The 27,719-nt window shown below is 38.5% G+C and overlaps 1 protein-coding gene across 6 annotated transcripts in view; it reads right to left on the reverse strand.

The window, feature by feature from the left end:
• agbl4 (AGBL carboxypeptidase 4) overlaps positions 1-27,719 on the reverse strand; it is a 294,365-nt gene that overhangs the window by 144,061 nt on the left and 122,585 nt on the right. For 5 of the 6 annotated variants that reach the window (XR_011357831.1, XR_011357829.1, XR_011357830.1 and 2 more), the window contains one exon: positions 17,137-17,262. Coding sequence is in view for 3 of the 6 variants with exons in the window: in XM_069938586.1 (XP_069794687.1) it covers positions 17,137-17,262 (126 nt within the window). In the remaining 3 variants the exon portion in view is untranslated. Of the gene's footprint in view, positions 1-17,136; positions 17,263-17,537; positions 17,915-27,719 lie in introns of those variants that run through there. The other variant, XM_069938589.1, reaches the window with a different exon arrangement.

Raw genomic sequence — 27,719 nt, forward strand, 5'->3', positions numbered from 1 at the left:
TCGGCAGCGTGCACTGTGCCACCAGATGCTCCAAGGTAGGACACTCAACAGGCAGGACAGATTTCCGGCAGGCAAACCAGCCTTGCAGTGCTCCACCAGGAGCAGAAAGCTGCCTGAGAGACTGAATTTGTAAATTGTACATGGATTTTGATGTGATTCACAGAACAATTGTAAATAAAGGTAGAACCCATGTTCACCCTGTGGGACTTTCATTTAAAAGGAGGGGTGAGTGTGGTGATATGAGGTATTACACCACTGTAATAACTGCATGTACTGGACTGGACCACCCCTTCCTTCCCTCTGACCCCTCCCAAGAGATTCTGAATAAAGGATCCAGGCCAGATGCCCTCTGAGCCCCAGCTAACATTTAAGGTAAGCTAATAAAAACCTTTTGACTCCAATCTACTCCCTCATGGAGTCACTTGATTGCCCATCAAAAACAAAAGTGCAATATTACACAAAATTTCTTTTGGTTCAAAATTTCCTTTGGTACTTCTCAGGTTTCCAACGTGGCACTTAAAATAATACTCAGTCCAAATTTATATCAAGACAAACTGTCAGAGTATCACTAGCAAATTTTACAGTTCTAATTGTAACCGCTAAAGGACACTCTCAAATGTAACAGGTAATTCCATGGAAATTCAGGATTTCATTGCTTCATATGCTACAAAGCCGGACAAGAACAATTAATTTTGGGTCTTCTCCATAAATCATTAACATGCTGTAATGATTATAATATTTTGGGGAATTTGGTAAGATTTAGAGTAAGTTACATGCATACATACATTTTTAAGCAGATCTTATTTGAAAGACTGAAGAATTCACATTGTTATTTCACCAGTAGGTGCTAATGGCTCATAAAATGCTTTGACCATTGTCTTGTTGGAGTCAGGCTGTCTATAAGTATCCTTCTGCAAAGTGCTCACAGAAAGATCACTCCTGGGTTTTGTTTATACTTAAGATAACAATTAGCAGAAGGAAGAACTCCTGTTGTTTGCTGGACAAGGTGGTGGTTTTGCAAGTTACATGAGTCACATGCTTTTCACTGGAGTTTCAGTTGAAAAGAGAGAGAGGAAAAAGTCACAAGCTCTCTCAGTCAGTGTGTGTGGGACAATGAATGCAATCCAGGAAGAACTGATGCAGTGGATGGCTGGAAGTGCTATCTGACTGATGTTTCTCTTGGAATAAGAGGAACAGAGTGTAGCTTTGCGATGGCCTAGAGGAAGAGGTTACCATCTGAAAAACCCTGATGGGGCAAGTTTCATCAGCGAGACATTGAGGTGACTAATGGTGGTACCTCAGTTGTGGAAATCCTGGAACAACAAATATCTCTCTCTGCAAACCCTACAAGAACCTTCCTGAGCGGTAAACATTTACCTTTCAAGCACGAAAACCTGGTGAACTTTATACATGTTAAATTCTGTGCACAGTATACGAATTGCCTGCATCCAGAGAACTTGGAAGAAGGAGAAGTGAGATTGAACTGTGAACCAAAGAACTTTTCTTGAATTTACACACACATTGATACACTTGCACTGAGAATTAGAAGGGGGTTAATTTGGGTTTGTATAGAGCATAGTTAAGTATAAGTATATGGTAAAGTTAAAGTTTGATTAAAAATAACTTTTGTTTTAAAAACCCCTTGTCTTGGTGAATGTCTATTGCTGCTGGGTTTTGGGGTCCTTTGGGCTTATAACAATGCATTATATTTTTCTGTTAGATGTAATTACAATGTCATAATCAGAGCAATATTAAAGTGGCAATTTTAAGAGCTATATTTGCAAATGTCACCAAAATGCTGCTTCCATAAATAGTTGATGGCAGCTATTCTCAACATGGGCCATACATCCCCTCTCTCCCTCCCCCGCCCCAGGAGTCACAGTGCATTCATCTTTAATAAAGTGCATAGGGAACATGGAGACAGAACAGATTAAACATTTTTTAGGGAAGATAAGAACTTTGCCATTTAGTTGCTAAGCAATGCAAGATTTTTTTTCAAGATTGGAGACAGCCTAGGTTAACCTAGATAAATGAAGAAAATTAACAATGTTTACCAGAGTTCCTAACTTCAACATGATTGTGTTTGACTGACATGGAACCAGCTTTGCTATGAATTGCCCTCCATGTAGTTTTCCTCTTTTGTTCTATCACCTTCAATTCCAGGAAAATAACTGTGCAGGTCAAAAAGTTTTGCTCCATATTTCTTGCATCTGCAAGCGTCCTCACTTTGCTTTGAGTTTTCATGACGGATTGTAAATATATGTGTCCTGCTAGATTTTATTGAAGAAAGTATGTATTGTTCACTATTTTCCATAAAAATTAAGCCATTTTTTGAGATAACCATTTTATGAAGTGCTTTCATTTTATAATAATTATTTTTTGTTACTTTCAGAAATAATTTTACCCATCATTTCCTTGGCAAAAAAGAAGTGTCGGCAGTATTCAGTGGAACCATATTTATCGTATGATTTCATTACATCTCTGCAAAATTCTTCTCTGCCCATGTGTTTGAATATATTTTCAAACAAAAGCACAAGGCCAAGCAAGCCAAATCATACATAAAGAGAAGAAAGATAAGCTCATGGATTCACAGCTTTGAGATAATTTCGAGAGAAAGACAACATTTAAACAGATGACTACTGAAACATCAAAGGAATTAGAAAAGTGTCTTCCTGTAGCATATAAGAAAAATAAATGGATTACCAAAAGTGGAAATGCTCATAACATTGCAGAATCACTTATTTATTCTTCAGTGTTCATAATAATATCTGACGTCATGAAATTAAATGCCAAAGAAAATATTCAGGCAATTCCTTTGACTAATTCCACTGTTTCTAGAAGAACTATGAGATGGCAAGGGACATTGAAGAACAATTTCATTACAATCCAAGAAATTCTCTTTATATTTAGTCAAATCCATGCTACAAGAGAATGACCCTCTTCTCATGGCATATGCCAGATTCTGGAATGGAATCGAGCTAATAGAAGAGATGTTATTTGCCAGAATTAAAACAGATATTAAGAGAGAGGTTTCAAATAAGTTAAGAATGATATAAATGAAAACAGTATTTCATTCGAGACCGATACAGAGGGATCATCACAAACCTGAAAAATGTTATACCTTTAGTCTTTACTGTTCATTGCATCATTCATGGGGAGCACTTAGTAACAAAAATCTTAGGGGAAATAGTTAAATTTGCTTTCAATTGTCTTAAAGTCTGTAAACTTTTTAAAATCACATCCCCTTCAAAATCATCTATTCTGGCAGCTGTGGGAAGAAAATTACGAACATTTCCAGACTCTACTGCTGCATTCTGAGATGAGATGACTGTCGAAAGGAAATTGTCTGTCATTTTGTTGTATTCTGGGACAAAATAATTTCCTTTATTTCTCATATTGAAAATGGAGAAAATCTTGTTGATGCAAAGTTTGACATATTTTATCCAGCTGATATCTTTGATAATCTCAGTTTTTTGAATAACATCTTATAGGATAAACAGAATAACCTCATTGATAGTAAAGAACACATTGTTTTTGCTGTTAAAAAGCTTGGTCTAATGCAGCAATATCAGATGTTGGGAATTTTTACAATTTCCAAACCTGAAAACGAACGCAAAGACACTGAAGGGCGATGGCATTATTGTTTATGTGAAACACTTAATGCAAATACACACATATCAGCAGGAAAGATTTAATGACCTGGTAAACCTCAATATCCCATATTGGATATTAGATCCAATTGTAGACAACCTACAGATATTGACGCAGAAATTCAAGACAGATTGATTGATCTTCAGAGTGACATAATTGCATAGTATGATTTCAAACAATTTAAAAAGATTTTTGGGTTGAGTGATCGCCTAAATAGATTTCCAAAACTATAGGAAAAGACGGTAATGTTTTTCAATGCCTTTCTTTCAACATTCTAATTTGTATGTGGATTCAGCAAGGTAGCTGACTTGACAAATTTCAGCAACAGACTGAATACGACAAGAGGTAAGCTTCATCTATTACTGTTACGAGCCCAAAGGACCCCAAAACACAGCAGCAATAGGTACTCACCATGAAAAGTAGTTACTTAAACAAAAGTTGTTTTTAATTTTCTTTAAACATGAAAACAGACAGAATCAAACTTTAACTTATCACTATTAACTTAACTAACCCAACTTAACCCCCTTCTAATTCTAAGTGCACGTTTATGTAATGTGTGTGTGTAAATTTAAGAAAGGTTCTTTTGTTCACAGTTCAATCTCACTTCTCATTCTCTGGTTGCAGGTAATTCTTATACTGTGCACAGAATTTACTATGTATAAAGTTCACCAGACTTTGGTACTCAAAAGGTAAATATTTACCACTCAGGAAGGTTCTTGAAGGTTTGCAGAGAGAGATGTGTTGGTCCAGGATTTCCACAACTCGGGTACCACCATTAGTCACCTCAATGTCTTGTTGATGAAATTTACCCCATCAGGGCTCTCCAGATGATAACCTCTTTCTTTCAGGTTAACACAGAGTTCCTTTCTGTATCACTTATTCCAAGAGAAACATCAGACAGATAGCACTTCCACCCACCCACCACTCTGAAGCTTCTGTTTCAATTCCAACAAGCTTCTCCTGGTTTGTTACAACTTCTTCTGTGTCATACACAGTCAAAAACTCCTTTCTATCTTTCTCTATCTGAGATTCAAACTGCCAGCAGGATATCTTTCTCTCTCTCACTTGCAAAACCCCCGACCTTCTCCAGCAAACAATAGAAGTCAGTCTTCTAGTCCATCTGTTGTTTTAGGTAAACAATAACCTCTCAATTACCTCTGACTGAGCACTTTGCAGAGAGGTCAAAAGCCTTGCAAAAAGATCCAAAACAGACAACCTGACTCCAGATGTTCTTCCAAGACAATAGTCTATTCATTTCATGACATCATTTCAATTAGCACCTACTTGTGAAATGTGCATAGCATTCTACATAGTTTCTGTAAGTCACTGAATATGAATTCTTCAGTATTTCAAATAAGATCTGTTTTAAAGTGTGTGTATGTATGTAACCTTCACTAATTTTACCAATTTATCTCCCAAAAACATTGCCAAATATTCCATCACATTACTAACAAATTTGGAACCTGGCATCACAAAACTTGCACAGGAACATCAAGCTCAACGATTTCACTAACATGTTCATGTTAATAAAAATAACTTTAAAATTGATTCTTATAAGTTTTCACATCCTCAAGTTTATGCTTAAGGTTCCCTAATGATTTGTTTACTACTGCACTCTAAGAATCTTTTTTTTTTGTAAAATGTGTATTCATAGAACATTGAACACTACAGCACAGTACAGGTCCTTCAGCCCTCAATGTTGTGCCAACCCATTTATCCATTTTAAAAAGTACTAAACTCACCCTACCCCGTAACACTCTATTTTTCATATTTTCTTCTTTACTACATGTTCAATCAAAATGATTTCCAATTTGTCCATTTGTTCTGGAATCACACTCTACAGTTATTATGCTCAGAGTAAAAGCTTTGTTTTTGTAGCCACTGAAAATGTAGTGGTGGTTGATGAATGAAAAATAACGACACACACAGTTGCAGTTAAAACAGAATTCATTTAGTCAAGTCACGTGCATTTTACTTTTAAAACACTGACCCACACATGCCACCTCATGATGTTATGACATCCCGCGCTGGTTCGCTAAACTTCTAGAAGTTGTAGTCTATCTATAGCGCCACCACATTTTCTTTTCACCTCAGGTACATAATTTTTTAATGTTTTTTATGTAGTCATTAGAACAGAAGTATGGAAGAAATCAACTAAACTTGACTGCTTCACAGGGAAGGGAGCCCATGAACTTGGAGTAAAGTCCTAAGGGCCCCAAAACCACGTAAAGGTTGAGAATGGCTAGTCTATGGTTCAAAGTGTATATGCATTGATTTTTAACATAATGCTATTGACTAGGTTGACAGCTACACAGATACAGTGTAGAACACCTAACAGGGAGCTTCCAAGATAAAATGAAAATAAATAAATGAAGGTGCTGTAAATCAGAAATAAAAAACAGAAAATACTGGCAAGACCCAGTACATCAGGCAATCAGCATCGATGGCAAGAGAAACATAGTTAACATTTCAGGCCAAGGGCTATTTGACTGTTTGTCTTTCCACATGTGCTGCCAGACCTGCTGAATTTTTACAAGATTTTCATGTCTTGATCAGGGATGACTGACCTGCTAATTCCTCCAGCAATATGAAGCAAGCAATCGTGCACAAGCACTAAAGCCACACCCAACACTATACAGACCTTACCAAAAGGTAGGTGCTGACCTATTCTAATGTCAAGGGAAGATGTTATGAGTCGAGAAGAACCCATAACCCAGCAGCAATAGATATGCACTGCAACAAAGGGTTACTTAAACAAAAGTTGCTTTTAATTATCCTTGAACATGAAAATAGAATCAAACTTTAACTTATCACTATTGACTCACTTAACCCTCTTCTAATTCTAAGCACACATGTGTACACACATGTGTGTGTAAGTTCAGCAAAGTTCTTTGGTTCACAGTCCAATCTCACTGGTTGCAGGCAATTCTTGTACTGTCCACAGAAGTTAAGATTAATAAAGTTCACCAGGCTTTGGTGCTTAACAGGTAAATGGTTACCACTCAGAAGGGTTCTTGTTGGTTTTCAGAGAGAGAGTTTTTCTTGTTCCAGGACATCCACAACGGATTCATTTTTAATCAGCCACTCATGTGTCTTGATGACGGAACTTGCCCCCTTCAGGGTTCTCCATAAGATCACCTCTTTCTTTCAGGTTACCATAGAGCTCTTTTCTGTTTCTCCTATTCCAAGGATAACACTGCACAGCCAGTCCTCTCCTTTGACCAGCTGACTTCCAAAACTTATAACTTGTCCCTCTGGAACCCATGTTCGTGTTTCTCCTCTCTCTCTCTCTCTCTCTCTCTCTCTCTCTCTCTCTCACTCCAAACCTGAGAGCAAAGCCTGTTTTTTCTGCTCTCTGCCTGCAAAGATCACATGACCTTCCAGACAGTAAATTCTGTTTTCAAGACAAAGCTGCCACTGTATGTAGTTACATTTGTTGCCTTTTGCAAATAACAGACCATCATGAGTCTGAGCACTCTTGCAGAAGCTCCTGCAAAAATCTGTCTTTTAAAGTGTTTGTCTGTGAGCTACTCTAACAAACCTTTCTGTATTTATCTCCCAAACACCTCCACATAATCTGTCACACCTTCCCCTTTAAAGGAATTTTAACTCTTGAGTTAAAATTCAGTTAAAATAAAACTGTCTTAAAAATCACTCGAGATAACAATACACAATATATAACATGTTTCAACAGTAGCCCAATTTTGAGAGTATTCTTATACATGATCAATTTTAACATCTTGACAAACAATCTGCTATTACATTATTTATACCTCTGATATGATTAATTTGGAGATTATATTCTTGTAATATTAAACTCCAGTTTAACAATCTTCTGTTTTTATTCTTTATTTTATTCAAAAACACCAGAGGACTGTGGTCAGTAAATATCACAATCGGTCCATGAGAGGTACCAAGATAGACATCAAAATTCTGCAAAGCAAATATGATAGTGGAATATCAATATCAATAGTGGAATAGTTCCTTCGATGAACCCTTTTTTTTGAAAAGTAGGCAACTGGATGTTCAATTTTATTATGTTTTTTTCAATAAAACTGCACCTGCTGCTCCCTCACTGGCATCCACTGGTAAAGAAAATGGTTTGTCAAAATCAGGAGATTTTAACACAGGGCAATGGCATAGTATCTCCTTTAAAATTTCCAAAGCTGTCTGACAAACTTTAGTCCACACAAATTTCTCCCCTTTCTTCAAAATATTGGTTAAAGGAAGAGCAACCTCAGCAAAATTTCTGTGAAATTTCCTACAATATACTGCCATTCCTAAACACCTTCTCACTGCTTTCTTGCTATTGGGAATAGGAAACTCAGAAATTCACCTTAGCTTGAAAAGGTACAACTTTGCCATGGCCAACTACATAACCCAAGTATGTTAACGTGGCATTTGCAAATTGATTCCTTGCTAAATTAAGTAACATTTGCTTTGGATAATCTTGTAAACAATTTGTCCAATTCCCTTAGATGTTTTTCTCATGTGTCACCTTTTGTGATCAAGTCATCAATATAAGCATCAGTATGTGTTAACCACTGGATTATCGAATTAATCATCCTTTGGAATGTTACAGGGGCATTTTTCATGCCAATGGGTAACTAATTATACTCGTATAAACCCCATGGAGTTACAAAAGCCAAAAATTCTTTCCTCTATGTTAAAGGCACACACCAGTATCCCTTCAACAAATCCAACAGTAAGAAATTAAGCTTTCCCAATTTTACCAATCCAATCACCTAATTTTGGAATAGGATAAGCATCTGTTTTAGTTACTGAATTAACCTTCCTGAAATCTGGTTTTGGTACCAGAATATAAGGAGAACTCTGAATTCGATAGTCCAATAATACAATTTCTCAACATACATTCCACCTCCTGATCCATGATTTTATTCTTTTGAATGTTTATTCTATATGGGTGCTGTTTTATGGGATTTGCCTCTCCTACATCTCTACATCATGGTATATCACTGATGTCTTTTTTTTGGAACATTAGGGAACAAATTTGTGTATTTCAAAAGTAATTCTTTCAACTGCATCTGCTCTTGGAACTTACGATGGCCAAATTTTTCCAAAAATTAGGTGCACAGGAACCACGGTTTCTTTAAGATTACCCTCACAAGATTCTGTTTCCATAATCTTATGATCCACCACTTACTCCACTCTGTCAACAGCCAACATCTCTGATATAGATTGTTCTCCAGTATCTTATTCTCATAATAAGGTTTCAACATATTTATGTGACAAACTTGAGTTTTATTCCTTCTATCTGGAGTGTTAACAACATAGTCAACATCATTCAGTTTTGATTTAATTGTGTATGATCCAGAAAATCTAGCTTTCAAAGGATTGTCATGTGTTGGAAACAAAATCAAAACTTTACTTCCTGTCTTAAAATTCCTCACCTGAGCTTTCCTGTCAAATAAACTCTTAATTTTACTCTGAGCCATTTCCAAATTTTCTTGAGCCAAAGTCCACACTTTTTGTAATCTATCCTTAAATTCAGAAACATAATCCAGCAAATTCAACTGCACATCCTCATTAACCCACTGCTTTTATCAATATTAAAGGTCCTCTAACTTGATGTCCAAACACAATTTCAAAGGGGCTGAAACCTAATGACTCGTGCACAGCCTCCCTTGCTGCAATAACAGTAAATGAATACCTTCATCCCAATCTTTTCCATTCTCCAAACAATAAATCCTCATCATATTTTTAAGAGTAGAATGAAATCTTTCCAAAGCTCCCTGAGTTTCAGGATGGTATGCAGATGAAGTGATCTGTTTTTATTCCCAACTCATAATGAGTTCCTCCAGCATTTTGGTGTGTTTACGACAATCACAGCATCTGCAGCCTATCATGTTTCACTCAAGAAGGTGCACCAATACCTTCATTATCTCAGGGGCCAAAGGAAATTTGGCAAGTGCTGAAACAACCCAGACATAAAGTTAGATCCCTTATCACTCTGGATCTCATTCAGTAATCCAAAAACTGTGAAAAACCTTTCCAGAGCCTTTACCACCATTTTGGCTTTAATATTTCTTAATGGTATAGCCTCTGGAAATCTCAACGCTGTACACATAATTGTTAATAAGTACTGATCCCCAAACTTAGTTTTCGGCAGGGGACCTACACTATTCACAATAACCCTAGTGAAAGGTTCCCCAACAACAGGAATAGGTTGTAATGGAGCCATTGGAGGACCCTGGTTATATTTCCCCACAACCTGACAAAAGTGATATGTCCAGCACCAATTTACAACATCCTTCCTCAAACCAGGCCAGAAAAATTGTCTCAAAATCTTATTCATGGTTTTCTTTACACCAAGATGATCACCCAAAGGTGTACTGTGGGCTAAATTTAAAATTTCATTCCAGTAATTTCTAGGAACAACCACCTGATGAATCAACATCCCCCCCCCCCCCCTCTTCATTAGCAGGAATATCAAGAGTTCTCCATTTTCTCATCAACAATTCACCTTTCAAGTAATATCCACAAGCCATTTCTTTAATCTCCTGTTCAGTTACTGCTTGTCTGCCAAGTCAACAAGACTTGTATCTGCTCTCTGCTGCCAAATTAACTTTTCCCTTGACAAAGAGAAATCCTTTCTCTCACAATTACCCTGCTCCTTCAAAAGTACTTCAGAAGTACTGGGCAAGTCTCTATCAATTGGATCTTCTTCAGCTCTCATCATTTTCTTAGTCACAGACCTCGTTACAGCACATGCAAGATATATCTCACAATCCTCTTTAACCTCATCCTTACTGGGCTGATTTGTTAATCTCAAAAATGACCCAACTTTATCCTCTGCCAAATCATTCCCTAATAAAAACAAGACACCCTGCATGGGTCAGTTTGAAATTACTCCTACTACAACAGGTCCTTTAACTAATTCTGAATTAAGCACAATATTGTGAAGCGATATTGACTCTACCTCACCTCCAACACCTTTAATCAAAGTTGTCTCCCCTGTTTTAATACATGCCTCTGGTAAAACCTCCTTATCCCATTTCTTTTTCAACACTAGACAATTAATCACATTACCAGGTTTCTTACAAAAATGACATACAAATGGAGAAGTTCTGACTTTTTGCATCTTACCTTCATCTGCTCTCTTAACATTTTCTCCAGACTTAATTTCAGGCTTACTATCCTGCTCCACATTAACCTTACAAACAGATTTATTAATCTGTTCCACATTAACTCTCTGAAAATGCCTATTATTCTGGAATGTATTTTTGTGAATCTCACTTCTCATTTCTCCAAGTTCACTGGCTGCAGGCAATTCTTGTACTGTGGACAGAATTTAAGATTGATAAAGTTCATCAGGCTTTGGTGTTTAACCAGAAAATGGTTACCACTTAGAAGGGTTCTTGTTGGTTTACAGAAAGAGTGTTTTTCTTGTTCCAGGACATTCACAACTGATTCCTTTTTAATCAACCACTCCAGTGTCTTGCTGACAAAATTTTCCCCCTTCAGGGTTCTCTAGATAATAACCTCTTTCTTTCAGGTCACCACAGAGTTCCTTTCAGTTTCACTTATTCCAAGGAAACACCCGACAACCAGTCCTCTCCTTTGACCAGCTGTCTTCCAAAACTTGACAACTTGTCCCTCTGGAACCCATGTCTGTGTCTCTCCTTTCTCTTTCTCACTCCAACTCTGAGAGCAAAGCCTGTTTTTTTCTGTTCTCTGCCTGCAATGATCACATGACCTTCCAGACAGTAAATTTTGTTTCCAGACAAAGCAGCCACTGCATGTTGTTACATTTTTTGCCTTTTGCAAATAACAGTCCATCATGAATCTGAGCTCTCTAACAAACCTTTCCCAATTTATCTCCAAAACACCTTTATATACTCTGTCACAAAGGACTATTTTGTAGTCACAGACTATCACTCCCTGTATCCAGAGGTGTGTAGACCGAACGCAACCACAGCCGACATTGTAATAACAGGTATGAAAGCCATAATCTCCAGGCATCACATGGCAAGCAAGGTGTTCATAGACAATGGACCCCAGTTTTGCAATTTAAAGTTCCAACAGTTTGCCAAAGAGTGGGACTTTGTACATGTGAAGTCCTCATTTTCCACAGTCTAATGGTCTAGTGGAAAAATCGGTTAAGACAGTGAAAAGATTGATGTAAAAGGCAAAAGACAGTGGAATACTTTTACCAGAGGATACTGGTATACCACAGACAACACCGCTCGAGTGTGGTATGACACCAGCATAACTCTTATGGGTCATAGGCTAAGATCAATCCTACCCATTCAGGAGAACCTCCTAAAAACAAAAGAAGTGGAGAAGGTGAGGAAATTCAAAGAACAACAGAAATAAAAGCAAAAGTATTACTTTTACAGAGGAACAAAAAACCAACTGGAACTCTACACTGGCAATCAAGTCAGGCTAAAAGACAAAACGAAGTTATGGATTCAGAAGAGAACTATCCTTCGTGAAGTCCAACCAAGATCATACATCATTCAGACATATAAAGGTACAGTTCGGCGAATAAATAATGAGATCTTCAAATGGTACCAGGGCACAATAGATGGAAAGATGGAAACACAGCTGAGAAGACATCATTTGAGGCAATAACTCTGATTCAAGGACAATCAATTCAGCAAGATATGTGAATTCTCCTAAGCGACTCATTAAAGACTCTTGTTGTAGAATGAAGTAGTGCTATCTTATTCGCTCTTCAAGTTTTAGTGTATGTAAATATGAATACACAAAACAAGTTTTAAAAATGTTAACAATGTTGATAATAATGAAAATGTAAAATCCTGATGTTAAAGTTAAAATTGCAGAGAAAAAATGTTAGTTAAAAGTAAGCTACTTTTGTTAAAAGAAAGGGAGATGTAATGATAGTGATCAGGTTTGCATAACTCTTTGATTATAGCTCCTGTTTGATTAGTCTTGGCTGCCAGCAGGGGGCTGACACAGAGCAAGAGACAGTATGCCAGATCTGTAATGGAGGCTTGCAGCCTCACGACATGCCTCATGGTGTTGTTTACAACAACTTTAAAGTAAAGAGCCATTTCCTTTATCCATGCATTGTCTAACAACTCACATATAAAAATACAAGATGAAACAAATACAAGTTTCACATTTAAAATTATATGTTGTTACTGATTACCATTGCCACACTATGGTATATGCAGAACTCACACAAATCCCTATAAACTACCAACTTTCTAAATAAATTTAGATTTATTGTTAGTGTACATTCATGACATTACATACAATTCTGACATTCTTTTTATAATTATATCAGCACTTGACCATTAATGCAAAATTATACAATTACAAACTAATTAAGGCAAATATGCTTATTATCTAGTACTGTACTGTTAGAAATAAACTACATGCAACAAGCAAAATATAATACAACCATTCTGCAGTACAATCCCATAAATCATTTGTTCAAATCAGATTTAGAAATTACAGATGCAACAATGGGGAAGCAACCTTGATACATATGTTCTGGACTTGTTAAGTTCTTGAACCTTATTGGAGGGAGATTTACCAATATTACATGTTCATCTTGAACCTAACCCTTTACTGGCTTTGTTTGGAGTGTTAGATGATATTAACTATCCATTTTCTTCACCTGATCATCAAGGCGCATAGAACCATAGAATATTACAGCTCAGAAACAGGCCCTATGGTTCTTCTAGCTTGTGCCAAAGCACTTTTTTTGCCTAGTACCACTGACCTGCACCCAGTCTGTAGCTCTCCAAATCTCTCCCATCCATATACCTGTCCAAATTCTTCTTAAATGTTAACATTGAGCCCACATTCTCCACTTCAGCTGGTAGCTGGTTCCACACTCCCACCACTCTCTTTGTGAAGTTTCCCCTCATATTTTCCCTAAACTTTTCCCCTTTCACCCCTAACCCATGTCCTCTGGCTTGTATCTCACCTACCATCAGTGGAAAGAGCCTATCTACATTTACTCTGTATATCCCTCTCATAATTTTAAATACCATTATCAAACCTCCACTCATTTTTCTATGCTTCAGGGTATAAAGTCCTAACCTATTTAACTTATCCCTGAAGCTCATTTCCTGAAGTCCAGACAAAATAAATCTTCTCTGCACTCTTCCTATCTTATTGATAATTTTCATGTAGTTAGATGACCAAAACTGCATAAAATACTCCAAATTTGGCCTCACCAATGTCTTATACAACTTAACATGCTAACTTCTATACTGAATAAAAGTAAAAACATTGCTGGAGATACTCAGCAGGTAAAACAGTGTCCTTTGTATAGTAAAGATAAAAATATATAACCAACATTTCAGGCTTGACTCCTTCATCAAGGTATGGAAAAATGTCAGCAGGCACCCAAATAAATGGGTAAGAGGGAGGCATGGTCGCAAACCCAGGATAGGTGGAGAAGGGGAAAGCACAGCAGGATCCAAGAGGAGGAGGGACGGCTAGGTGAATAGAGAGGAAAGGAGGTGGAGAGCTGATGGGGGAAGGGAAGGGGAAAGGAGAGCAGGTTAGCAGAAAGACTCAATACTTTGATTTATGAAGGCCATTATGCCAAAAGGTCTCTTGACAACCCAACCCTATATATCTGTGACATCACTTTCAGTGAAGTATTCCCAGATACCTCTGTTCTACTGCATTCCTCTGTGTCCTACTATTTACTGTGTGTGTCCTTTCCTGGTTTGTCCTTCCAATAAACAACACTTCACACTTGTCTGCATTAAATTCCATTTGCCATTTTTCAGCCCAGTTTTTCTACCTGGTCCAATCTCTCTGCAAGCTTTGAAAACCTTCTGAACTGTCCACAGTGCATATAATCTTAGTGTTATTTGCAAACTTGCTGATTCAATTTACCACATTATCATCCAAATCATTGATATAGATGACAAACAACAATGGTCCCAGCACCGATCCCTAAGGCCCACCACTAGTCACAGGCCTCCAGTCTGATAAGCACCACTACTCCCTAGCTTCTCCCATTCAGCCATTGTCAAATCCAGTTCACTACTTCACCAAGAATACCTCATATCTGAACCTTCCTGATTAACCTCCCATGTGGGACCTTATCAAAGGCCTTACTAAAGTCCACGTAGACAACATGCATAACTTTTCCTTCATCAACTTCCCTGGTAAGCTCCTCGAAAAACTCTATATTTGGTTAAATATGATCTACCACACACAAAGCCATGTTGACTAGCCTTAATAATTTCCTGACTATCCAAATAATTGTATAAGAACATCATCCAATAATTTACCTACTACTGATATCAGGCTCACTGGCCTATAATTTCCAGGGTTAATTTTGAAGCCATTTTTAAACAACGGAACAATGTGAGCTACCCTCCAATTCTTCAACACTACACCCATGCCTAAGGACATTTTAAATATTTCTGCCATAGTCCCTGCAATTTCTCTCAAGACCCAAGGGAATATCTCATCAAGCCCTAAGGATTTATTCACCTTTATTTGCTTTAAGACAGCAAGCACTTCTTCCTCTTTGATCTGTATAGGTTGTATGACCTCACTGCTTGTTTTCCTTTCTCCTCATGACTCTGTGCCCTTTTCCTGAGTAAATACTGATGAAATAAAGCATTTAAGATCTCCCCTATCTCCTTTGGCTCCATACAAAGCTGACTACTCTGATCTTCAAGGAGACCAGTTTTGTTCCTTACTATCCTCAGCCCACTCTGACAATGATCTCCTCCTCATTGACTGTTCCATTACACAATCCCTCACTTTTATAGTGATATTTGGGTAACCTGACCTCGATTGCCTATTACCTTTTGAATTGTTACATGCAAGGGATCAAAGCCATAACAGAAAACAAGGCAAACTTGCGAGTTAAAGACTACAAAGCCTCCCTTCCGGACAGACATACTGAACATTTTTTTTGCACAGTTCGATGAAAAGAACATGCTGACAATTAAAATAGTTCCATGTCTGGTTGGTGAACAGACCAAGGTGAAGAGAACCCAATCCAAGGAAAACCCATACAGGCAGTGGGACCAGACAACATACCTAGTTAAGTACTGAAAAACTGCACAGACCAACTGATAGAGGTCCTTAAAATCCTTTTGAATATGTCACTGCAGCAGTCCATCTTTCCCGCAGTTTCAAGACCGCCACCATCACCCTGGTATCAAAGAAGGTGACAGTAATAGGCCTCAATGATGTTCACTATTCATTAGTATAGTCTTGTGATGCTATAGCATTGTTCCTTCACTCCATCCTGACTGATTTGGAGAACAATGCCTCATATGCCAGCATTTATTATGATCACTCCACAGAGATTAGTGGAGAAACTATCCTCGCTGGTGCTCAACACCCTTCTCTGTAACTGGATTCTGGAATTCCTAACAGAAAGACCACAGGTCTGTCTGGGTTGGCATCAGAACATTGAGCACCATTACATTGAGTACTGGAGATTCTCAGGACTGTGGACTCACCCCAGCTCTGGTTCACGCTACTGACTATGACTGCAATGCCACCTCCAACAGTCATCAAGTTTGCTGATGACACAACAGTAGTTGGCCTCATCAACAACTTCGATGAGTTGCACTGCAGAGAAGAGGTGGAATGTCCTGTGATATGGTGCAAGAGTAACAACCTGAGTCTCAATGTGAAGAAGACAAAGGAGATTATCGTGCACTTCAAGAGGACCAGGAGCAACCACCCTTCACTACACATTATCAACTCGGTAGAGGAGACAGAAAAGTGCACCAAGTTTCTCAGAGTCCATTTTAGAAGTGACCTATCCTGGACACACATCATCCCCTCATTTGTCAGGAAGACATAACCACAACTGCACTTCCTGATAAGACTGAGGCAGTCAAGTCTACCAGCTATCATCCTGTCAACTTCCAACATAAGATCTATCTAGTGCATCCTGGTAAGCTGCATCACAGTGTAGTATGGTTGCTGTCCAGGAATGCATCAGAAGTCAATCTACAGAACCCTAAGAGTGGCAGAGAGGAAGGATCACTATCAACGTGATCTACTGAGATCATTGAATATAGGTGGCCATTCAATCCCACATCCAGCATCTTTTAGCTATGTGCACCAGGAAAAAAGATAAAGGAACATCAGAGCCAAAACCATCAGGCTGAGAAACAGTTTCTTCCCACAGGCATTGAGATTGCTGAATGAACTGTTCATAATAACCCTCTGAGATTCTACTATTTATTAAACAATATTTATTAATTTTTATATATGTATACACAATATACATATTATCTGTGCATATGTATCATTTGTCTGTATGTGTGTTATGTCTGATTGTGTGTTTGCATGTTTTGTACCGAAGATCGGAGAACACTGTTTTATTGGGTTATATTTGTACAATTGGATGATAAAAAACATAAAATTGAACTTGATCTTGAACTGCTGAACTTAAAGGGAGCCACCAATCTGAACATTTTTTTTTAATCTATCATGCTATTTTTGGGTTTTGATGCTTTTACAGAAAATAGTTTACAGTTATAATATACTTACCACACTTAGACCAAGCAAGTCCCTTTTGAAGTAATCCATATTCCTTCTTTCCAGATTGTCCAAGTAATGTTGCAGGCGAGTACAAGTGTAAGGATAGCAATAAGCAAATTGGTACACCTCATTATCCTGATCAAAGCAAAATACAAATGACATAACATAGTTTGTCCGATGATCTGCGCAGCAGTAGTAATAGACATTTTTTGAAGGAAGTCTTTACCTGGCAAATAATAATTGTTGAAACAAAAGAATTAAACAAAATTAACAACTGAACATTCAAATGTATTTATTATTGAACTAAAAACTCCAATGAAACTTTATGTCGTTTACCATCTAGGCTGTTTCTACTCATGGGGAAGATGAATTCCCCACTCTTTTCCTTACTTCAGAGATGCAACACGGAACAGGCCCTTCGGTCCACAAGCCCATGCACCCGAATACACTCATATGACCAATTAACCTACTATCTCCCGTACGTCTTTGGAATGTGAGAGCAAACTGGAGCACCTGGAGAAACCTTACATGGAGAAATACATACAAACTCCTTAAAGACCAACCCACGACACTGATGCTATAATAGTTTTGCACTAATTGCTATGCTAACTGTCTTTTCTGCCTGGAATGATTTGGAAGCTATAACGTTTATGGTGACAGTAATCTTCACCTCCACAAGTGTTTCAGGCACAGTAGTTTAAATGTGATTGAAGAAAAAAAATTGCAGAAGCTGGAAGTCTGAAACAAAAATCGAAAATGCTGGAAGTGTCAGCAGATTGGAGAGTACCTGTGGAAAGAGAAACAGAGTTAATGTTTCTGATCCATGACTTTTCATCAGATCAGAAAAGAAACAAGCTTCAAGTGAAATGAAGTGGGGGGGGGGGGGGGGAAATCGAAAAGGAAGGTGAATACCAGGAAAGATTGTTTGTATCAAATGACATTTGAAATACAGTAACAGAAGACAGATTAACTCAGAGCTAGAAATGCAAGATTAAAGACTGTAATATCTGGCAAAATTAAAATGCTAATTTCATTGTTGAGTAGTGTAAATTGAAATGTGCCAAGTCAAAAGATAAAACATTATTCCTCTAATTTATGGCATGCTTCATTTAAATAGTGAGAGGTCAAAAACAGAGGTCAGATTGGGGGCAGAACAGAGAATTATGACGTCAGATAACTGCAGATTTATGATTACCCATGTGGACTTAACAGATGTGTTCTGCAAGGCAGTCACCCAATTTATGTTTGGTTTTCCCTCAAGTACAAATCACCACATTGTGATCTCTTAAGGTAGTAAGTTAAGTTGGAAGAAGTACAAACATCTGTTAGTGGCATCACATTGAAAACTTCTCTTTCACACATTCACAGCTTATTTTGAACTTTTAAGCTAGATTCCCTTTTATGTAGTACATGCTTTGTACTTTTGAAAAAAACTGTTTCTGACACAAGAACATAACATATAAACAGGGTAGTAGGCAATTCAGGAGCAAGGTTATTCCACCATTCATAATAATCATGATCTACCTCAGTTACACTTTCCTTCCATTTCTTTATATCCTTTGATTTCCTTATTGTTAAAAAGACTACCAATCTTAGTCTTGAATATACCCATCAACTGCTCATCAATAGCCCTTTGAAAGTAGATATTATTTTATCACTTTATCTAAAATTATTATGTCTCTTGAAATGATATTTGCTGATACTGGAACATTCCCAGCATGAAGTCCATCACGACCTCCCAAAATTTGACATGCTTCAATGTGATATCCTCTCGGTCTTATAAACTTTACAGTATATACGCTATGCCTATTCTACTCAATAAATCCTAATACAGTACTTTAAGACTCTCATTTCACGAATCAATTGAGTAAAATATTTCTACTCTCTCTTCAGAGCAAGCATATTCTTTTTAGAAAAGAAGACCAAGACAATATATGATACTCCAGATATGGAAAACCACATCAATAAATATAATGTGCCATGAGATAAATGATGAAAAGGAGTAATATATGAAATATAAAGCATTCAGGATCAGAATTTATTGACATGAACAAGCTACCAAATTTTGCAGCATCACAGTGCCGTTTATATAAAGCACCTTACAACAATAAATAAAAATAGTGCATAAAAAGTCAAAATTAGGTATTTATAACCATTTAAAAATGCTGATCAAATACATTAAGACCAGAAGATATAGGAATGGAATTAAGCCATTCAGTCTATTGAGTCTGTCTCGCCATGACTGATTTATTATCCTTTCAACTCCATTCTCCTACCAGATAAAAGTTAATTTCAACCAAATTATGTTTTCTACTTCAGTTTCCAAAGAAGAGCCATTTTTAAAAAAAATCTCTGCAGGACTGTGTGCTTAGATTATCCAGTTGCCTGCTCCATAAAAGGCTGTGCATTGCTGCAATATATTTTTGCCTCACAGTTGAAATAAGTCCTCCTCCATTTTGGTACTTTTATTCTGGCCTTTCTCATTTTATTTAAAAATGAAAAAATCCCTTTTAAGCCAGTGAAGCAGGAGTCAGAGACCCACTCCCCACCCCCATCCCCTTCACAAAGCCAATTTCTTCCTTCTCCAACCTCTTCCCATGTGATATCGTAGTTTAGAAGCAAATACTGCTGACTGTTTCACTGAGTAAAGTTGGAAGATAAATTTCTAATGGTTCGAGGATTCTCCGAAGCCGGAGAATAAAATTTACCTTAATATCTCATTGTCCTTGTGGTGCGCTGTTAGACAGAATCAGACACACGCAAGGTAAAAACTGAACAACAGGCTTTAATTCACAAAAACCTCCACAGAGCCAGGCTGGCTGTGGCTGCAGCAACTCAGTGTGAGGCTTCGGGAGACCAGCACAGGTTTATATCCCGGAGGGTGATTAACACCCGACCGGGTGGGGCTTGATCCATTCAGGCCGACTGATTGACAGCCGGCCAGGTGTTGTCCAGTCCCCTTACACTCCTGCAGGTACAGAGGTTGCCCCCTGCAGTAGGCTGGTGGTGTACCACCATAGTTCTCTTCAGTAAACAATATGCTTTATAGACAAAATTGTACTTTGTATCTATTAATCTTTAATTGTCATCATACCATAAATCTATTAACCAGAGAAAGTTTTATGTGCCTGAACAGTATATTTATACATGACAATAAAATTAAACTTGGATCTTAACATTTGAAAAAAAATACAGCCCTTGTAAAAGTCTTTAGGAAAAATCCTCCAACTGGATTTCAAACTACCTTTTTTGTTATTTATATTCCATTGTTTGCATTCTTGATCTAAAGAATGAAGTTGTTATTGTTAATTTAATGACATTGCAAAAATTAAAATTAAATGCAATAATTTTGCTGCTTAGCTAGCAGGTATTACCAATTTTACCCCTTGTTTATGGATGTGGAAAATATTCCTCCAAGAAATATTTATGAAGTATTTGCTAGATAATAAAAACAATGCTGACCTAACACATTCTATAAACATGAAATTAATCTATATCTGCAATCCAGCTTCAAACATGTAGGTCATCGTGTAAATGCTTAGTTACAGTAAAGAACGGGAATACTGCCAGCAAAATCAAGTTAAATCTTTCTGTTTAATATATACAAAGAGCAGTTAAAACAGAGAGACTTAGGGGTACATCTATATTGATCCTTGAAAATGGAAACACAGGTAGACAGGGTGGTGAAGGTGGTATCTAGTGTACTTGTCATTATAAATCAGGAAACTGACGACAGGAGTTGTGACATCATGTGACAACAATACAAGATACTGGTAAAACTATGCTTGGAATATCAGCTGCCGTTCTGGTCACTAAGCTAAAAACAGAATTCCATTAAGTGAAAAGGGTGCAGAAGAGGTTCACAAAAAAATTTATCGGGACTGGAGGGCTTGAGTTATAAGGAGATGCTGGAAAGGCTGGCATTTTTTCCCCTGGAGCATGAATCTGAGAGGTGAGCTTACAGAGGTATATAAAAATCATGAGATACATAACTAAGGTAAACAGTCAGTCATTTTTTCCAAGTTATGGGAAATTTTAAGCAATATTTGGATAGGTAGATGGATGGGAGGCATGTGAAGGGCTATGGTCCAACTATAGGTAGAATAATAGTTCAGCAGAGACTAGATGGCTGAAAGGCATGTTTTTGTTCTGTAGTGTTCCATGGTACTAAAACAGAAGGTATAGATATAAAAGAGACAGGGAAAGTGATGAAAGGGCCATGAGGGGAACATTTTTTCATGTAGAGCAGGGGTGTCAAACTCAAATTCACAGAGGGCCAAAATTAAAAACTTGGACTAAGTCATGGGCCAAACTAAATATTTATTGAAAATTTTCAACAACATCTGCATGTTTTCTCTTCTTTCTTTTTTCTTATTAAAATAAATGTTTAATAATAGTTTTGGTTAAACTCTTTCCAGAAGAAGCATTAACAAATGAGAAATAAAATATTCAATAAATAATATTTCTCTATAGCCTTTAAGTTCCTTTTAAATGTATTTTTTTCCACAAGCCAACAAGTCAAAAAAATAACAACATGCTTCAATGAAAATCCAATCTTTCAACGATGAACAGTCCAAAGTTAACCAAAGAAAATATTAATCCAAGCTTAGCTTGCTGCACTGTGATTTACTCTGATGCACCTAGGTCTAAACCAGATACTTGGTATCTCTTCTTAGATGCAAGTTCATCAAACTCTGGGGTCAGAGTTTGCCTCCCACCTGTCTTGAAAGGTCCTGTTTTGGCCATTTTTTGTAAGGGGTTTATTACATGTGAGTTAGGTGACAGGTCGCAGATGTTAATGAAAGTAAACAGGGGGTGTGGGGGAGATTAGCGGGCTGACGAGCCAGCGCCAATGCATTTGCAAAGCATTATGGGATTTATAGTATTAGCTGTGCATGCTATACTGGCACAGCGGCCAGTGGGCCAGCTCTAATACATATTTGATATGATCTTGTGGGCCAAATATAATTATATCACGGGACAAATTTGGCCCGCGGGCCTGAGTTTGACATGTGTGATGTAGAGGTTGGTAGCCATGTAGAACAAGCTGGAAGAGGAAATGGTAGGGGAAGATACAATTATAATGTTTAAAATATATGAAGACAGGTAAATGAAATGTAAAGGTTTAAATAGATATGGGCCAAATGCACACTTAGTCAGCAAGGATAAATTGAGCTGAAGTGTGTTTCTGAGCTGTAGAAATCTGTGACTCAATAACTCCAAAAGACAATCATGCAGATGGAATTGGAGCTACATTTACATCATGAGAATGATCGGTTTCTATTTCTGAATGACTATTTGCTTTGCTAATGACAATCCAGTGGATTCACTGGAAGTCTCATGGTTATTACCAGTTATTTTTAGACATTTTAAACTGCCATGGTGAAAGTAAGCTATTCTATTCTTTTTGGTCCACAACAGATATACTCCAAATTTCCTAAATTGAATATCTACACCCTTACCACTAAATTTTTAAAAAAGAGCCAAACAGCTGAAAATGGATTACAATGTTGGCAATTGTGAGAATCCTTATTGGAGACCTAAAATATAGTGTATATTCGATCCCAAATATAACCACTGCCAATTATCAACAAACCCAACTGCTATCCTTATAACTGTTTGCATGGAACATGAAGATTTTTTTAACCAAAAATTATACTCATTTCTTCATCCAAAAATAAGTACACCATATGCCTTCCTTACCACCATGTCTACCTGTGTTGCCATTTTCAGGGAACTTTGTGCATTGTACCACAAGTTTTCTCTGTTTCTCAACACTCCCCAGGGTTCTTACATTCACTGGTTTAAATACCCAAAATGTATTACTTTGCATTTATTCAAGTTACATTCTATCTGTCATACTTTCCCTGTAGATCCAAATCCTGTCATAATCTTCGACAACTTCCTTTGTTGTCCACTATGCTGGCAATTTTGATGTCATTTTCAAACCTAAGATCTCATCAAAATCATTAATATATGACAAACAAAGGACCCAGCACTGATCCTGTGGCACACCACTAGTCACAGACCTCCAATCACGGACTGGTATGGGGACACCAATACCTCTGAGCATAAAGCCCTCCAAAAGGTAGTGGACACAGCCCAGGACATCACAAACAAAACCCTCCCCACTATTGAGTATATTTGCAGGGAACACTGCCATCGGAGGGCATCAGCAATCATCAAAGACCTACACCACCCAGCACACACTCTGTTCTTATGTGCCATAAGACTCACACCACCAGGTTCAGGAACAGCTGCTACCACTGAACCATCAGACTCCTCAATGACAAACTCAATCAGAGTCTCATTTAAGGACTCTTTCTTGTGCACTTCATTGATTTTCTTTTTCTTCTCTCTGTATTGCACAGTCAGTATGTTTACATTCATTATCTGTTAACAGTTCTTTGTTTGTTTACATGTTTAAGCTGCGTACAATTTATTTTTTGCACTACCAATTAGTGGTAATTCTGCCACGCCCACAGGAAAACGGAATCTCAGGGTTGTATGTGATGACATGTATGTAATCTGACAATAAATCTGAAATCTAAATCTAAATCTGAAACCATCCTCTGCATCCTATCACCAAACCAATTTTGTATCCAATGTGCTTGCTCACCCTGGATCCCATGTGTTCTAACCTCCCATTTGGTTTCCATAAATGTAGTAGAGGCTATGCTGTTGTTTCTCAAGTTCCTTGCCGTTTGGCATGGGTGATCATGTCTCTCCATCCATCACGGTCTCTGACCCTCGAATTGTAGTTGTTGCTTCTCCTGTTTCTAACCATGATGTTAATCCAACTATCATTTTCATTCTCTGTCTGCCTCAGCTTCTTTTTCCTTCCAGCTTTCCAGTTTTACTAAGTATTTTAATGTATCTCTTCACATATGTCCAAAGAATTTTGATTGTTGTTCTCTGATTCTTTTAAGTAATGTACATTTTATTTTCGTTCTTTGTAGAACTTCTTCATTTGTTATCCTGTCCGTATATATGTATAGCATTCTTCAGAGAAAACATATCTCTGCTACATTGATTCTTTATCCTTCATATGTGATGGTCCATGACTCACACCCATACATCAATATAGGAAGGTAGATGTCAATTGCTATTTTCTTGTTCATTAGGATGTTTCTCATTTATATTAATGCTGTTCTTGCCATTGTTATTCTTGCTTTTGTGTCTATTTTGCATTTGCCATCAGATATTACCCATGATCCAAGGTACTTGAAGTTATGAACTTGTTTCAGGATTTCATTTCCCAATACAATCCTACAATTTGGAACATCAGATTTCTTTGATATTACAATTACTTCAGTTTTCTTTTTGTTTAAAGTTAGGCCAAGTCTTTCGCTCCTGGCTAGAGAAAAAACGAGCTTTCCGACTTGCATGCAGCCACCTTCACCGCAAACTCCGGGAGATCCAAAATGAGTGGTGGACTAACCTCGCCAAACGAATCCAGCTTAGCACTGACATTGGCAACTTCAGGGGTTTTTATAAGACGCTAAAGGCAGTGTACGGCCCCTCACCCAAAGTCCAAAGCCCTCTGCGCAGCTCAGATGGCGGTCCTCCTCAGCCACAAGATCTCCACCCTCCATCGATGATCAGAACACTTCCAATCCCTTTTCAGTGCCAACCGCTCAGTCCAAGAATCCGCCCTGCTCCAGCTCCCTCAACAACCCTGGAGTCCAGAGCTGGATGAGGTCCTTACCCGGGAAGAGACATATAAGGCAATTGAACAACTGAAAAGTGGCAAAGCAGCAGGTATGGATGGAATCTCCCCAGAGGTCTGGAAGGCTGGCAGAATAGCTCTGCATATCAAACTGCATGAGTTTTTCATGCTCTGCTGGGACCAAGGAAAGCTGCCTCAGGACCTTCGTGATGCCATCATCATCACCCTGTATAAAAACAAAGGCGAGAAATCAGACTGCTCAAACTACAGGGGAATCACGCTGCTCTCCATTGCAGGCAAAATCTTCGCAAGGATTCTCCTTAATAGACTAATACCTAGGGTCGCTGAAAATGTCCTCCCAGAATCACAGTGTGGCTTTCGCGCAAACAGAGGAACTACTGACATGGTCTTTGCCCTCAGTCAGCTCCAAGAAAAGTGCAGAGAACAAAACAAAGGACTCTACATCACCTTTGTTGACCTCACCAAAGCCTTTGACACCGTGAGCAGGAAAGGGCTTTGGCAAATACTAGAGCACCTCAGATGCCCCCCCAAGTTCCTCAACATGGTTATCCAACTGCACGAAAACCAACAAGGTCGGGTCAGATACAGCAATGAGCTCTCCGAACCCTTCTTCATTGACAACGGCGTGAAGCAAGGCTGCGTCCTCGCACCAACCCTCTTTATATCTTCTTCAGTATGATGCTGAAACAAGCCATGAAGGACCCCAACAATGAAGATGCTGTTTACATCCGGTACCGCACGGATGGCAGTTCCTTCAATCTGAGGCACCTGCTACCTCACACCAAGACACAAGAGCAACTTGTCCGTGAACTACTCTTTGCAGACGGTGCCGTTTTAGTTGCCCATTCAGAGCCAATTCTCCTGCGCATGACGTCCTGTTTTGCGGAAACTGCCAAAATGTTTGGGCTGGAAGTCAGCCTGAAGAAAACTGAGGTCCTCCATCAGCCAGCTCCCCACCATGACTACCAGCTCCCCCCCCCCCCCCCCCCCATATCTCCATCAGGCACACAGAACTCAAAACGGTCAACCAGTTTACCTACCTCGGCTGCACCATTTCATCTGATGCAAGGATCGACAATGAGATAGACAACAGACTCGCCAAGGCAAATAGCGCCTTTGGAAGACTACACAGAGTCTGGAAAAACAACCACCTGAAGAAACACACAAAGATCAGCGTGTACAGAGCCATTGTCATACCCACACTCCTGTTCAGCTCCGAATTATGAGTCCTCTACCGGCATCACCTACGGCTCCTAGTACGATTCCATCAGCGCTGTCTCCGCTCCATCCTCAACATTCATTGGAGTGACTTCATCACCAACATCGAAGTACTCGAGCTGGCAGAGTCCGCAAGCATCGAATCCATGCTGCTGAAGATCAAACTGTGCTGGGTGGGTCATGTCTCCAGAATGGAGGACCATTGCCTTCCCAAGATCATGTTCTATAGTGAGCTCTCCATTGGCTACCGAGACAGAGGTGCACCAAAGAAGAGGTACAAGGACTGCTTAATGAAATCTCTTGGTGCCTGCCACATTGACCACCGCTAATGGGCTGATTATGCCTCAACCGTCCATCTTGGCGCCTCACAGTTCGGCAGGCAGCAACCTCCTTTGAAGAGGACTGCAGAGCCCACCTCACTGGCAAAAGACAAAGGAGGAAAAACCCAACACCCAACCCCAACCAACCAATTTTCCCTTGCAACCGTTGCGTGCGTGCCTGCCTGTCCTGCATCGGACTTGTCAGTCACCAACGAGCCTGCACCAGACGTGGACATACCCCTCCATAAATCTTTGTCCGCGAAGCCAAGCCAAAGAAAGAAGAATTTCTGTAAATTTATTTCATTGTTTGCTACCTATACTGTACCATCTGTATAGCGGAGGTTGTTGATATTGTGTCCTCCTATATTTAATTTATGTGTGTCTTGCATGGTTCTTATGATGTTTTCACTGTACAGGGAGAACAGGTCTGGTGATAGAACTCAACCCTGTCTGACATCTCACTTTATTGGCTGATATTCACCAGTCTTGTAGTCTATCCTTATGGCTGCATTTTGTTGCCAATAGACATTCCTGATTATTCTTAGATCTTTTCCATCGAAATTAATATCTTTAAGCATTTTCATGTTAACTTGGAATTTCACTGCGTCAAAGGCTTTTGTGTTGTCAATGAAATATGTCTTGTTGAACTTTTATTGACCTTTCGATAATATTCCTGAGAATATAAGTGGTGCTTGATGTATCCTTGCCTTCAACAAAGCTGCACTGTTCTTCACTGATCTCTAGTTTAAGGGCCATGCACTGAGCACCAATTTCAGCAGAATGTAGAAGTTAATAGAATGGCAAGCTCAATAACAACTTTGTTTTCTGGTTTAATATAGGACAGAGAGCAGAACAGCAAAGGAACAAATCCTTTTGGTTTGATGTCCTGAACTAAAAATGTAATTGTACCTGATAGCTATCTCTCGATCCCTTTTTATTCATGAGTCTTAAATGCTATAATTGTTTCTGCTTCCACCACTACTTCTGCTCTCCCTTTCAAGGCATCTCTCTCCATGTTAAATATTTGTCCCACAGATCTTCATTAAATTCCTTCATCTTAAACCAATGTCCTACAGTGTGTGACACTTTTACCCAAGGGAAAAGGTTCAGACTGTTCACTCTATCATTGCCACTCATGGTTTTATACACCTCCATCTGGTTACTCCTCAGTCTCCTATATTCTAGAGAAAATAACCCCAACATTTATCCCATCTCTTTATATAACTAATCCAACTAATTGCTGTACTCCTTCCAAAGTCTCCATATCCTTCTTGCAATGGGGTGACCAGAATTGCACACAGTATTCCAAGTACAGCCTAACCAAAATTTTAAATAGCTGCAATGTGACCTCCTTACTTTTATAC

This window comes from Narcine bancroftii, chromosome 5 (assembly GCF_036971445.1).
Source record: "Narcine bancroftii isolate sNarBan1 chromosome 5, sNarBan1.hap1, whole genome shotgun sequence".
NCBI classification, from domain to species: domain Eukaryota; kingdom Metazoa; phylum Chordata; class Chondrichthyes; order Torpediniformes; family Narcinidae; genus Narcine; species Narcine bancroftii.